This window comes from Protopterus annectens, chromosome 16.part0 (genome assembly GCF_019279795.1).
Source record: "Protopterus annectens isolate FY-2018-M chromosome 16.part0, PAN1.0, whole genome shotgun sequence".
In the NCBI taxonomy this organism is placed as follows: Eukaryota; Metazoa; Chordata; order Ceratodontiformes; family Protopteridae; genus Protopterus; species Protopterus annectens.
This window is the reverse complement of record NC_056750.1, coordinates 759,843,944-759,858,824: the sequence shown is the minus strand read 5'-3', so window position 1 is coordinate 759,858,824 and position 14,881 is coordinate 759,843,944. Positions and strand designations below refer to the sequence as shown.

The 14,881-nt window shown below is 38.5% G+C and overlaps 1 protein-coding gene across 8 annotated transcripts in view; it reads right to left on the bottom strand.

The window, feature by feature from the left end:
* Positions 1–14,881, bottom strand: part of TNC (tenascin C) — a 223,528-nt gene that overhangs the window by 177,609 nt on the left and 31,038 nt on the right. For all 8 annotated transcript variants that reach the window (XM_044058609.1, XM_044058610.1, XM_044058611.1 and 5 more), the window contains exons 2-3: positions 9,233–9,797; positions 32–1,807 (exon numbers count right to left, since the gene is read on the bottom strand). In XM_044058609.1, coding sequence (XP_043914544.1) covers positions 32–1,807; positions 9,233–9,698 — 2,242 coding nt within the window. In that variant the 5' untranslated portion in view covers positions 9,699–9,797. The remainder of the gene's footprint in view (positions 1–31; positions 1,808–9,232; positions 9,798–14,881) is intronic.

Below are 14,881 nucleotides of genomic sequence, written 5' to 3'. Positions count from 1 at the left end.
TTGTTAAAGTTAAACAAATAGAGTGCCTTACCTTCTGAGCAGTCTTCTCCAACAAAACCTTCATCACAGATGCACTGGCCATTGACACATTGTCCTTGAAGACTGCAGTCATTAGGGCATCTAAGTTCACCACAGTCTTCACCTATGAAGTCAGCATCACAGATGCACTGTCCATTGACACAGCGTCCACGATTATTGCAGTTGTTAGGACATGTTAGCTCACCACAGTTGTCACCAGTGTATCCTTCATCACAGATGCACTGCCCATTTACACAGCGGCCTCTGTTTAGACAGTTATCAGGGCAGGTCAGTTCACTGCAGTCTTCACCAGTATAGCCTTCATCACAGACACACTGACCATTAACACATCGACCTCTATTCAGACAGTTATTGGGACAGGTGAGTTCACTGCAGTCTTCTCCAGTGTAACCTTCATCACAGACACACTGCCCGTTGACACAGCGGCCTCTATTCAGACAGTTATTGGGGCAGGTCAACTCACTGCAGTCTTCACCAGTGTAGCCTTCATCACAAACGCAGTGCCCATTGACACAGCGGCCTCTATTCAGACAGTTATTGGGGCAGGTCAACTCACTGCAGTCTTCACCAGTGTAGCCTTCATCACAAACGCACTGCCCATTGACACAGCGGCCTCTATTCAGACAGTTATTGGGGCAGGTCAACTCACTGCAGTCTTCACCAGTGTAGCCTTCATCACAAACGCACTGCCCATTGACACAGCGGCCTCTATTCAGACAATTATTGGGACAGGTCAGCTCACTGCAGCCTTCTCCAGTGTAGCCTTCATCACAGATGCACTGTCCATTAATGCAGCGGCCTCTATTCATGCAGTTGTTTGGGCATGTTAATTCACTGCAATCCTCACCAGTGTAACCTTCATCACACTCACACTGTCCATTGACACAGCGGCCTCTACCAAGGCAATCATTGGGGCATCTTAGTTCACCACAGTCTAAACCAGTAAAACCTTCATCACAAATACACTGGCCATTGACACAGCGTCCTCTGTTATGGCAGTTGTTCAGGCAGGCTAATTCTCCACAGTCATCACCAATATAGCCTTCATCACAGATGCACTGGCCGTTGACACAACGACCACGATTATGGCAGTTGTTCAAGCAGGATAATTCACTGCAGTCTAGTCCCATGAACCCTTCATTGCAGACACACTGGCCATTTACACATCTGCCATGGTTATTACAGTTGTTGGGACAGGCTAATTGCCCACAGTCCTCACCAGTAAAACCTTCTTCACAGTAGCAGGTTCCATTCACACAGCGTCCACGATCATAGCAATCGTTAGGACAAATGAGCTCACTGCAATCTTCTCCAGTGAAACCTTCATCGCAGACACATTCATTTTCTATGCAGCGACCTCGATTGTTGCAATTATTGGGGCATAAGGTTTCACTGCAATCGTCGCCAATGTAGCCTTCATGGCAAACACATTCACCATTTATACATTGTCCATGTTCACCACAGTCAATGGGACAGACTTCAATACTGCAGTCATCACCAGAGAACCCCTCAAAGCAGATGCAAATGCCATTGACACACCTGCCCTGGTCACTACAGTCATTGAGACAAAGAATTTCACTGCAGTCCTCACCAGCAAACCCTTCATCACAAACACATTTTCCATCAATGCATTTCCCACGATTATTGCAGTTTCCTATGCAATCCAGCTCAGTGCAGTTGGGACCTCTCCAGCCAGGTTCACATACACAGCCAGTTTCTGAACTGTAGTTTCCTTTTCCATTGCAATAGGGTACCACAGAAATTATTCCTGGATGAAAACAAAATTATGAAACCAAATTAAGTCAGGAATTAGTGACATGTTCTATCGTCTATTGTATTATTCATTCACAGACTGTCATTAAATAACGCTTGACAATTTAGTATGTGAAAAAAAATCACTAAGCCTTGTGTGAAAGTTGTGTGATGCTATGTTTACAATCACAATTTGCACTTTCTGTTATCAAAAGTTCTTAGTATGTGTTAGGATATGATGCAGTTTAGAAAATATAGCAGCTAAATATAGTAGTGGTGATGTGCTCAGATGTTCAGAACTTGTTAATAATGAAAGTGTACTTGACAGTTGCCACGCTATACATATTCCATTATTTGAACTTTCATGATCCCCAACATATTTACAGTTTAGGTGTAACTTAAATGCTAAACTATAGCAGCTAGGAATTAATCATAATGCCATATTCTAAATTTACACCAAATATTCAGAAATGCTACCTTCAAAAATAATGCAGATGGCATACTAAATAAAGTTTCATAAGGAAAAAAATCTCAAACAAGTGTGGCTGTAAGCTTATAAATAAGAAACAAATTGCTCACTTATAAAACATTTCTGGATTTCTCAATTATTATTAAATTTGATTGCATTTTTGTTGTATTCCATTTAAGATGTTCATTCTTTGAAGATCAGGTATTGCAGACAAAACACTGCATACTCACTTCCAAATTGCTTACTCAAACATTTCTAGTGTACCAGACCAATTAATAAGAAAATAAGGCATTCCATTTTATTAACTCTGTGCTTATGTCTGAAATCAGTTTAAGCCCTATAATAAAGTAACACGGTGGTGCAGTGGTTAAAATTGTTGCCTCACAGCAAGAGGTTCTCCAGTTCGATTCTCAGTTGGGGTGCCTTTTGTGTGGAGTTTGCATGTTCTCCCTGCATTCTCATGGATTTCCTCTGGGTACTCCAGTTTCTTCCTACATTCTAAAGACATGCATCTGGAGCATTTCTCCCCGGGCTTCTGCTGAAAATAGGCTCTGTCCTATTCGGACTTTCCTGGTCAACAAATATTAAATAAAATAAACAGATGTAGCAGCTATAGGCTATTTACTATTAGTTTGTCATCATAAAATAAAACACCAGCTTTCTCAAAGTGGTTATAAATCTCTAGGTTACAGTTCAAGAAAAGAGCTTACCAATGGCAGAGTCCACCTACCCAAATCCTTTGATTAAGGTTTTTTTATATTACACAAACTAAAAAGTCTAATAACTGAAGAGAAGACTTAAACAATCTTACTTCATTAATCTCTGCTGCTACAGATTTTTTTCAGTTTATTAGATTTAAGATGTTTTCCAATAATATCTTTCCAAAAAGACTGCAGATTTCTTCATGGGACCAAATTTACTAAATCTACCACAGTTTACCACCTGGATGTTCTATATGATATCTTGTCAATGAAAAAATTGTTTTCCTTAACTTCCTTTAAAATCACCATTTAGGACTTTATACCTGATGAAGTACCTAAAATCAGTAGTATTTTTCTGCATTGTTACATTTGAAGGGGTTTTGGACTCATTGGATTGGATCTGTTAAATCTTGGGATACAACCGGGGCGGCTCATGCTATAGGACTGCGGGACTGCAGCCCTCCCACCTGTGCATGAAATAAAGTCCCCAGTCCTCGTAGAACATATAAAAAATAAAAATAAAATCTCGGACTGCACGCATGCGTGCTTAGTTCCTGGCTCCAGAACACCAAGTATGCATGCTCAGGGCATTCCTGAGCTCCAGACTGCTCAATTAGGCAGTCTGGATAGGGAAGGGAGTAAACTCCACCCTTCCAACCCAAAGATCTATGCGGTGACGACTGCACAAACCAGACAGTCATCAGATTGCATCATCTGCAGTCTGGACCAATAGCAGGAGGCTCCAGCCTCCTCACATCTCACAGGAGACCGAGACCAGTATGCTCGGGCTAGGATTACATTTGTTGCCAGTACAGGGAGTTGCAGGATCATGCCAGCATGGAGGACCAAGATCGGGGAGCTGCAGGATGGATTTGTTGCCAGTACAGGATCATGCAGCATGGAAGATTGGGGAGCTGCAGGATGGACCGATCATGCCAGCATGGAAGACTGAGATCGGGGAGCTGCAGGATGGACCGAGTACAGGATCGCCTGGCTGTGATCACCGAGAGGTGTGTGTGTGCGTGCGTGTAATGCCCCAGTTGCTTCATGGTGGGTAGAGAATAAGGCTTGAACCCTGTACCTTGGGCCCAAGTGACAAGAGCCTGAATTCCCTATACACCACCATTTCTAAAACATTTGCAGATTTTTGCCTCATATTTGTTCTGTTCCTCATAAAATCTGTGGTTTCTGTATTTTTGTTACTTAAAACAGACAGTAGTGCAGTGGTAGCAGTGTTGCCTGACAGCTATGGGTTGTCTGGTTTGATTCATGGCTGGGGTGTCTTCTGTGTGGATTCTGCATGTCCTCCCTGTGTTTGTTTGGGTTTGCTCTGGTGTCCTCAGTGGATATTTGTCCTTATTTTTTGGACTGTAGTCCCCCATTATTGGCTTCATCCAGATTTTTTGTGCCAAGGTTGAGAGCTATGGTGATAACTGAACTCAGTGAATATGTTCGGGGGCTGTATTTCCCCATTACTGGCTTTGTTCAGGTGTTTTGTGCTAAAATGTTGACAGCTATGGTTTGAACTGAATTCACTAAATGGTAGCCATTTAAGTTTCAGTCTTCCTTTCTTTCATAAAAATAGATGAGTTGGCATAGTGGTATGTTGCTCTGGATGTTTAGCACAGAGACCTGGGTTCAATACTTGGCAGTGAAATGTATGGTGGCAACACAACATTTTATTCTAGCTACTTTCCAACATTATACAAGCAATGTTTAAAATGTGTCCCTGGTTTTTGGGCTTTTGTTCCCCCCCAAATAAATGTTGGCTTTGTCCAGATTTTTTGTGCCGCAAAGTTCAGAGATATAGCTGAGTGTCGAGTAGATTTGACAAGGAGCTGAGAGCTGCAGGGGAAAAAAGTTTAGTGCTGCTTATGCCAAGTCTGCTTATGTTGTAAATAGCACAACAGGTAGTGTACTTGCTTTTGATGCAGAAGGCTGTGGGTTCTACTCCCACAGTAGGTAGATCCATTGCTGATACTGTACTCTGTTTTAAAGGAGATGGATGCTGTAGTCCTCTTTGGGGAAGATACCTAGTAACTATGAACCTGTTATCAGTTTGCCGTCCATTCACTATTGTGATATTACTAGCATTATAATTTTTTTAATGCAACATAAGCAATTTATTCCTCAAGGGCAACAAGCACTTTATTTGTAGATGAAACAATGACATATAAAGCTGTTTGCTAACAGTAACCTCTTCATTAGTTAACGGATTTCTTTAATGTGGAATTATTTAGATGGCTTTTACTTCTTCAGAGATCCTGCATATTTACTGATACTGGTGGACTGTTGAAGTTTGAGTAGACTTTTATGATGGAAATGTTCTGAATTGGGCAGTTGAACTGTATTGTATTGTACAAGGAATATAATTTAATACAGTCAGGAAGGGGTATCAAAGAGCATGTGTATGTTTCGTGTTCAAGGGGGCCTATGATTTGAAAACAGCCCAAAATTAATATCTGCCACTGGCAAAATGTGTTTTCTTTGAATGTGGGTTTGAATGCTGTTTCAATGAATGTGAGTTTCAAAGGCATAGAAGTTTTAATGCTAGGTCTGTTTTCATTGTGAGACTGCATTGCTTTGTTTAGTAGATATCTTTTAGGATTTATGCTGTAAAATATAAAATAAAACTTTCAAATGAAATCCATATCATTGCAGAAGTAAAGCAGTATGCACATTACAGTGTTTATGGCAAATGTGGTGAAATAACCAAGCAATGGGACATTGGAATGGCTTCAGGGGGGATGCTCCATTCGACCATGATTTTGTGGGGGGGGGGGCAGCAAACTCAGACAGCTCCGGCTGAACTATACCTCTCAACTGTCCAGACTTTTGCAGAATTAATAAATTTTTGCTCCTTATTTTGGGTTTGTTTCTCATAAAATTTGTGGTTTTCTGCCAAATCATTTAGGAATGAAGTCATTAAATAATGACAGACATTGAGTTTCAGACGTCATAACCTTCAGAAGAATGCATGCTAAAGCAAGACCTGTTATTCTATCAACTGTCTTTTTTTTACTGTTTGTATGTTCCCCCAATATATTTGGCCATATCCAGATTTCCTGCATTAAGAGGTTGAGAAGTACATGTAAATAAATCGCTTTATAGAATTAGGAATATCCAAACCTCTCAACTGTCTCCAATTTTGGCTCAAAATGTTGCTCTCCCTTTAATAATCCCTCTGCAAAATGGCAATTATGGAAGAAAATGTGGAGGGTTTACAATTATAAATAACTGTAATGATCAGAGTTATAGATTACTTTTATTTCAGAAATGCATTTAGATGCTCTTATTTTGTCTGCTGCTCAAGTTAACAGTACTCATTTTAAAAAGGTGTCCTTTCTTTGACAGGTTCCCAGCTGTATTGCGTGGCAATTTTATATTTTTGCATAACATATTTGGTCTGTTTTTCATAAAAATGTGGTTTTCTGCCAAATTAATAGCAAATCATTAAAGATTGAAGTTAGAAAATAATGGCAGACATTTGGGTTTCAGATTTCATACCCTTCAAAATTTCATACTAATGCAAGACCTACTACTATTCTATTATCTTTCTAAGTTTATAAGAGCAATATTTAAAAATTGTCTTTATTTTTGGGCCTGTGTCCCACTTCTGTCTATGGCTTTGTCCAGATTTCTTGCTCTGAGGTTGAGAGGTATGAGTGTCAGAGCCATCACCGTCAGCCAGAGATATTTCAAACTGTGACCTACTTGTTGCACCCCACTCCCCATTGTAGTGGCTCTGGATGTGTCCAAGCAAGGCAAGGAGCAATTATGCAGTGTAAGTGTGCAGAGTATTTCCCCATCCAAGGTAGACCACAAGTACGACCGTGGCTTTTCATCTGTCCTTGATTTTGCAGAATCTTCTGGTTTTCTGTCATATTTTTATACTGTTGATTTATGCTTCTTATTATTCAGAAAATGCATGATGTTGCAGTGCCCTGTTGCTTTGTATTAAAGTAGCAATGCTTTAAATACCATCAGGTAAGCTTATCGGAGATTGTACGATGCAAGTAAGCTTTAATAAGCATACTGTTAAAGAATTACCAACATTGAAAGCCTTTTCATTGTTGCCATGCAGAGAATATTTACATAACTAGATAACGAATAAGCTTTAGGTATTGAAATGCATATGACAGTATTTGTAATAAAGGACAGGATTACAGTATTTTCAGAAGCTCATTACATTTGTTGGAGACTTGCAGTTATCTTTACAGGCTTTACCCGTAAACTAAACAGAAAGCCAATCTATCATGTGTGGCCCATAACTTGTGCAGTAATCCTTTAAGCAATTTATCTTGAGCTTGTTTCTTGTTCGCTGTTCATTTTTTACTTTGATCATGTGTTCTCCATGAAACAACTAGATAGTTGTTGTCAGGCAGCAGGTCATTTTTTGGATAAGAAACATTATACAAGTGGGGGTATCACCGAGATTGCTACTTTCAGCATGTTACTTGGTAATTCTATAAAACTGAATATAAATTATAATTAGAACTGCAGTACAAAGAGAAGTGGTTTGAGCTGAGTGCTGCTTGTTGTTTTTTATACTTGATTTTGACTGGCATTCCAGTAATGTATTTAAAAAGCAATTTATTTATTCATGCCTCACAACCTGTTTCCATCTGGATATTAAGTAAGTTGTCATGTAGCCAATCCATTGAAATATTTTTTTCTTCTACACTTCATTTTGTCTTGATTGGACTCTCGTAATAACGTTTGGCACCCAGGGCAGAGTATTTAATTAAAGTTCCAGTTGTTGTGGTTTTGAGCATAGCTCCACCCCTTCCCATTGGCCCCACCTATTCAGCTGTCTCTTGCAACCCCCCTTTAATTTGAAGTCACCTGCCACCACTGGATACAACCACTGTGCATGGCTCTTTAGCAGGGAAGGCACAAGTAATATTGATTATCAGAGAAATATAAGAAGGGAACAGTGGGTGTTTGCTGTGGTAAACCAGATCAATGGAATCTGAAAACAATTTTGCTGTCATTCAATTTTGCTACTGTAATTACAACCTGAAATACTGTAAATTCATGCATTATTAACTGCTTCTTGACCATATAGCATTTTATAAAATGCTGCTAGTTCTCAAAATAATACCTTTATGATGACTCTAAAATCTTGCTTTTTCAACAACAGAAGTTCAAATTACATATCTGATAAAAAAAAGTGCTGGCAGAATTTGAATGCTGCTTTTAATAACAGCACCTTACTCTCCTGTGCAAAGCTATCCCCCCCTCCCCCAAATTATTATAAGCAACTCTAAAGTAATTTCAACTACTCATCTTTACTTAAAATTACTGCTTTTTTTTTTTTTTTTTTTTATTCATCACTGTGGTCACTAAAGCATTCTTCAAGGGTAATATAGACAACCCTCTTCAGATCTGCTAAGTGAAATTGCAGTTAGAAAATTTCTATGAAGTAAAGTCTTTCACCAGTAGTGCATCCACCTTTTCTGACATCTCACAAATGGTACCTGACCAACCCTACCATTCTCTACATTTTGTCAGGTCTATATTAGAACATCAAATGTTCTAAATATCAAACGCTCTAAACAGCGAAAATGCAGGACCTCAAAGTGTTTTTTTTTCAAGATCGCAGTACAATGAAGATCAGAATATTTGCCCTTTCCTCACTGTAGTGTGATCTCAGAGTTGGAATATATATTTAGCGGGGGGTGTGGGGGTGTGCAGCCCCCAATAACGATTTTGAGATCCTGCATTTTTACTCTTTAGTGCATTCAATATTTAGAACATTCGATGTTCTAATATAGACCCCATTTTGTCACATATACCACATATTTCAGTAAACATATAAACACAAATAAAGACATACATACTTATTTTTCATATGCCTAAATGGTACCTTTAACTTGCAGAACTGCAGAGCAAAATGAAATGGGGTTTTCATCGTCACATATGATCTGTGTAAGAGGTCCTCAAACAAGCTATGTTCATATATGAACTGAGGAGAAATAGAACAACATATACTGTTTTAGATGGAGATGTATAATGCAGAGATGCATGAAAATGTCTGGCAAATGGTACAGAGGGTTAAGGATGTGAGATGTAGCTCCTGAGGTATAGAGTGTGATTCCCTCTGTCTTCATTTATCTAATGTGTGACCTTGAGCATGTCACTTAACCAGACGTTAATCACAGGTCATCCTATGAAAAGGGTCTGTGTGTCCAGTGGGCCTGTTTAACAAAAGGCATTGTTACCATTAAAATGTACTAGGTATATGCGCAGAAATAAAATGGTGACTTACCTGTTCCTTGGCAATTTCCACAGCATCCTTCACCATTGCCACATTGTTCCCGCAGAGTTGAAACCTGGCTTTCCAGTTCCTCCAGTCTCGCTAGCAGTTGTTTGATATCTGGCGCAGATGCACATCCACAGGCCTGACGAGGGATATTTATCTTGTGTGTAAACACAATCTGGTTTTCTTCATCAATAGTGTGCTCTGTTTGCTGACTACCAGACTCAAGGACAGGCTTCACTTCTGGATTCTGCGGAGCATCTAGGTCAACGGAGCACAACGACCCCATGGGCAGCTTAATGTTATACACATGATTATAGACTACAGGCTGTTCTCCTGCCAACATGGTTGCGCTGCCTTCACTGGGTTGCACGCTTTCTCGTTGCCTGATGAGTTTTTTGATTGTACCTCCATGAGTCTCTGCTACTAAAACTGCTATTAATAAATAAATCAGAATGTGGGTCTGGAACCCCATGCTGACAGATGTCTCTTTCTATTAGCAGTGATGATACAAATCTAGAGAACTTCAGAAAAGGAAAACCTTGGCTTTGGTTTCACTGAGGGTATACAGAATCTGCAAAGAGATAAATGATAAAGTTAAATGTTTGCTTCAGTGAAAACCAACCAATACATGTTGCAGGTGGTTAGTGGCTACAGACATTCATGCAACTTAGAAAACTCAGGCTTCAAAATTCTGTTGGCATGCTTTGTGCTAGAAAATATTTCAAGTGCTTTCTAACTGTTATACTAAACATGTTTGTGTGTAATTTTCTTCTGCATGCTTCTGAAATGCAATTAAGTCATAAATATTTGTCTTAAATGTACTTTTTTATCTTTATAATTTTTACTGTTGTCTATATTTTTCAATAGGCTTAAAGATATTTTTGATGAGTGGGTGGTGAATGATTTAGTCATCCTCAGGGACACTAACAAAAAAAAAATGAATATTAAAATTAGGTTAAAATTAGTTTTCTCTGCTTCACAAACCTCCTATATTATCTTTCAGTTTTAACTGGATGGCTTAATGCTAGGATTGCTGGTGTCTGTGATCTAAGTTGCCAACATAGCTCTGTTATATTTATCATGGTTTCCATGTCTCCAGTCTACATGATGCAATACAAAAAGCAAAAAAAAAAAAAAAAAAAAAGAAATTTGCTAAATACCACAGTATGTCCAGGTAATGACTTTGTATTGTGTTGCTTCTAATTGCATAGAAATGTTCCTAAATTCTTTGTTACAATTTACAAGTTGCTGAACTGATGTATGGTATCTTACAGCTGTAACAAAATGTAAAAAAAAAACCCTTCAAATATGGAATTACAATCATAATATTAAATATGAAATGCATTCATAAGTAATAATTAACCAGCACCTACAAGCAAAATTAGAACTAATACTAAACAAAAAGGCATCCTTTTCTAAACTGCTATATCCTATATTCTAAATCCAGCTATATCAAACACACTGCTTGCCCACGTAATTCTTCTCTCCTTTACAAACCTCCTATATTCTCTCAGCATCACTCAGTCTATCCACCCAATGAAGAGAAAGATGAAGATGTTACCAATATATAGGTCCATATGGTTTATTGTTTACAACAGACCTTCCACTCAAATCTTCCATTCACCCTGCAAAAGCTAGTAGTCTGTAAACACATTAATCTGCACACTGTGCTACAGCATAAACTTTAGATCTCCTTAATCTGTGAGGAAACACTACTAAACTACATAAATAAAAGGTACACACACACACACACACACACACACACACACACACACACACACACACACACACACACACACACACATATATGTATGTATATTAAACCTCAGCCAGTTCAGATTGTACAAAAACACCCTTAAAATGCCACATCTATAATGATGCCAGCAAAGTACAAAAAACAATCTCATTCACAGGAAGTTCTTTCTTCTCCCCTGACTGCTTACTACAGATGGGCTTTTCCATATTGTCTAGGGTGAAATCCATCCAGACTGGCCACGATTCTTGCAGACATCATTGGATATGTATCTTTGCTGCCATCCCAACAACTGAGGACATTTTTCTTGTGTGCCGTAACTCTCCATCCCTCGGTGTCAATGAGGGCATATGGACCACTTATGCAAGTGACCCTGATATGACTGCTCTTGTACATGACTGGATTACATTCTAGCATATACCAGTCTCCCAGCTCAATACACACAACCACCCCTATAATATCGGGGCTTAATTTTCCATTATTGTTGGCATGGCTGACCAGAACGTTTGACCCTCCCCTCTTAGGATGGGTATGCCATTCCTCCCTTGTATGTTTCATTACGCTCCCAAGCTACTGATCATGTCTATGTCTTCTGGGCTATAGTCAGAGCTTTATGACTGTATGCCAAGAAAGAGAGGCATTCTGATCATTTTACTGATAATATTGAGAACCAATACTAAAATGAGACATTTACTGACACGATTCCTTAATGTTATTTATTAACTACCTACAATGATCAGTGTCTGTTCTGAGCAAGTTATGAGGGTTTCTTAAGTTTCCTTTAAATTATGTTCTAGCTGTAAATGTGTAAGCTTTTGGCATGTAGCTGTTACGAGATGTTTAGTAAAACCCATTCAAGGAATTACAATTCAGAGGTAGTTTCTTTGCAGCTGTTCTGCCCTTTCTGCTTGTGTGTTGTGAAGAATCTCTGAATAATTAACCCATTTGTTTATGAAGTGGATAGATTCATATACCTTGTGCAAATGCTTTTTTGTCCACGTTGTGCAGTTTTCACTGCACTAATAATGAGAAGCAGAATGCAAACTAGGTTATTTTATAAGGCAAGTACTGCTTTAACAGCTCTTGCATTGTATTGTTTTGTGTATGCTCATGTGTGTGCATGAATGTGGGTGTGGGTTGTATGTGTGCATTGCACCTGCATGCATATGTGTAGTGTGTGTGTGTGTGTGTGAATTAACAATAAACTGAAACACTTCCTGGATTCAAACAAAATATACTTAAGAATATTGGCAGGAATGCAAGAATGGAAGTTTGTTATTAGGGAGTTAGCTGAAATACTGAATGGTATTTGTCATACCACTTTCAAATGTGTCATAACTACTTGTATAGTGTATATTGGGAGAATCAAATGCGTTGCTAAGTAATTCATTTTTTTATAAATAGTTCATGGGGATAACTGTTGCCATTTCTGTTAATGACCCACAGTAGGGAGTGAGAGACAATGCTTAAGATAACTGGAGCATTATATTAGAGGGACAGATTTATGCCCCCTGTCCCTGCTTAAAGATATGGTGAAAGTACAGTGAATATATATTTTGGCATGCTCTTATCCATGCCACAATGTGTAACAGTGTATCCCTTTAGGAGCATAATGAGTACTGTTTGTCCATTCCCTGCAAACATTAGGAGGTACAGCAACATATATGCTGGTAGCTACCATGCCTTCTACATTCTCTGCCTGGGTTATCTGTGGAATATTGCAAAAAGGTACAGCACATACACAGACTTTTAAGCATCTTTTTAGCAGGTGTGTCCCAGTCTTTGTGTATAGAGGACCCCTTCCACATATGCTGAAGGAAAGAGAACGACAGTGTGGACAGTGCAGTAGCTGTCTTTTATAAGGTACCTAAGATACCTCAGTAAAAAGTGTCTTTTAAAAAAATGATGCAGTATGTCGTTAACTTTGTAAAGCAGAGCATGTCAGTGCCGTGCTTGAGTACAGAGCAGTACGTACTGTGAGATGTGCTGTGTATACTACCATTTTGCTTGGTGGACTTCTCCTTCAGTGGATGATTAACTAATATGGAGCACTGTGCCGTGTCCAGACAAATACATGTCAATTCAATGACAGCACGTTCATCAAATACTACATGATCTGTGGAAAAAGTGAGAAACAAGGTTTTCAGTACCACTGAGGTAAGTTTTTTTTTTTTTTTTTTTTGCATGAGGGAAGAGCCCCATCTGCACACCTGATGAAGTATAACACCCCCATACCTGATATTAAATATACCTACTCCAAGGCTGTACAATAGACGAGAAAAAAAGAAACTCCATTTTTGGTAAAAGATAAATTGTTCCTTATGCGTCAATCATACATCACTCAACAGAAGTACTGTTGATGGATTGACAGATACCTGTGTAGACAATAAATACCTTTCAAAATGTTACATTTTTATTATGGAATACCACAGACAGATCTATGAAATCAAATTGGTATAATAAATGAGGAGCATCTGATAGATCTGGTGTGTGATGCATAGAATATCTTATAATGAAAGGTTTTATGGAATGAGGTATGCTGCTGTGAGTCACAATTCTCACTTCCCTAATTCTTGTGCTAAAAGTTCATACCTCATCCCCAAACTAACCCCCACACATTTTTTTGTTTATTATAGTTTTAGTTACTTGCCTCTTTTCTTCCAATGGATTGGCGTACTTACTTGTGTAAGTTGTCTAATGAATTAATGAATGCATATTATTTGCATTCCTTCCACTATTTTAATGAACAGGCTCCATCAGTCATGGTTTTCTACTGCTGTATTTCTTAAGTTGTTATTATTTTATTGTTCTTGTTGTTGACATTGTATACAAGAGGCTGGGATTATTAGGTAAATAAATGAAGCTGGCAGTTTTAGTTGTTATTCAATGATAAGGCCTCCTCTTAACTTATTTATGTGTGATGAGTATTTGCAGATGGTCGTATAGGATATATAACTAAAGTTTGTATCCCTCTATCAATTGTGCATATAACACAGAAATGTTTATATATTTACTATTTATCTACTTGTTTATTGATCTTTATTTACCAGGAAAGTCCGACTGTATGGCAGCATCAGAGAAAGCACAATGGTACCCATTTATAATTATTTATTTACTTCTTTTAAATGGGTTACTCTTACCAAGTACAAGATATTTTCAGGGGAGACCCAAACTGATATTCATACTGACAAGGGGAAATTTGGCCAGGTCAGTAGGAAATTTCTCTACTCTTTTCAAATAGTGATATGGAACCCTTTGCATCCACTTGCTCTACCATCAACTCATTTAAAAGGTATCTCAGTTCATCATCTCATCTGAAGGACATTGCCACTAGATTACACCACACACTAAGTTGTGCTACAGTATGAGTAATTGATAATAAATCCAGAAACCTGTGTGGAAAATAAAACCATAACGTAATGATCTCCCATCATGAAAAGTGTGCCAACTACATCTTCAGCCATTGTTACTGGCACTAAGCCAAATTTCACTAGGCATGCTGCGGTATATATTGTCAAAGGTTACTTTCTTCAGGGACTAGAAGCAAATGTATTCATTTTTTTTTATTTATTGACCAGGTAAGCCCAATGGACACATTTTTCCTTTCAGTGGCATTGTCTGGTTAAGCAACTTGCTCAGTTACAGAGTGGGCAAATGAAGCTGGGATGAATCAAACCCTGTATCTGTGGCACAGGAAGGAACTTATTAGCAGTTCAAAACACGATTCTTCTGTGCTAGCTGCCAGAAAAGCATTATTTACGATACATTAACATTTACTACAAAGTAAAATGCTGTGACGCATTGTTACTGTCTGTATCATGTTGTGTCACATAGTATTTCATCAGGACCTAATCTGTACATAACAGTAAAACAGGACAAATAATTTAGGGCATTCTTTATCA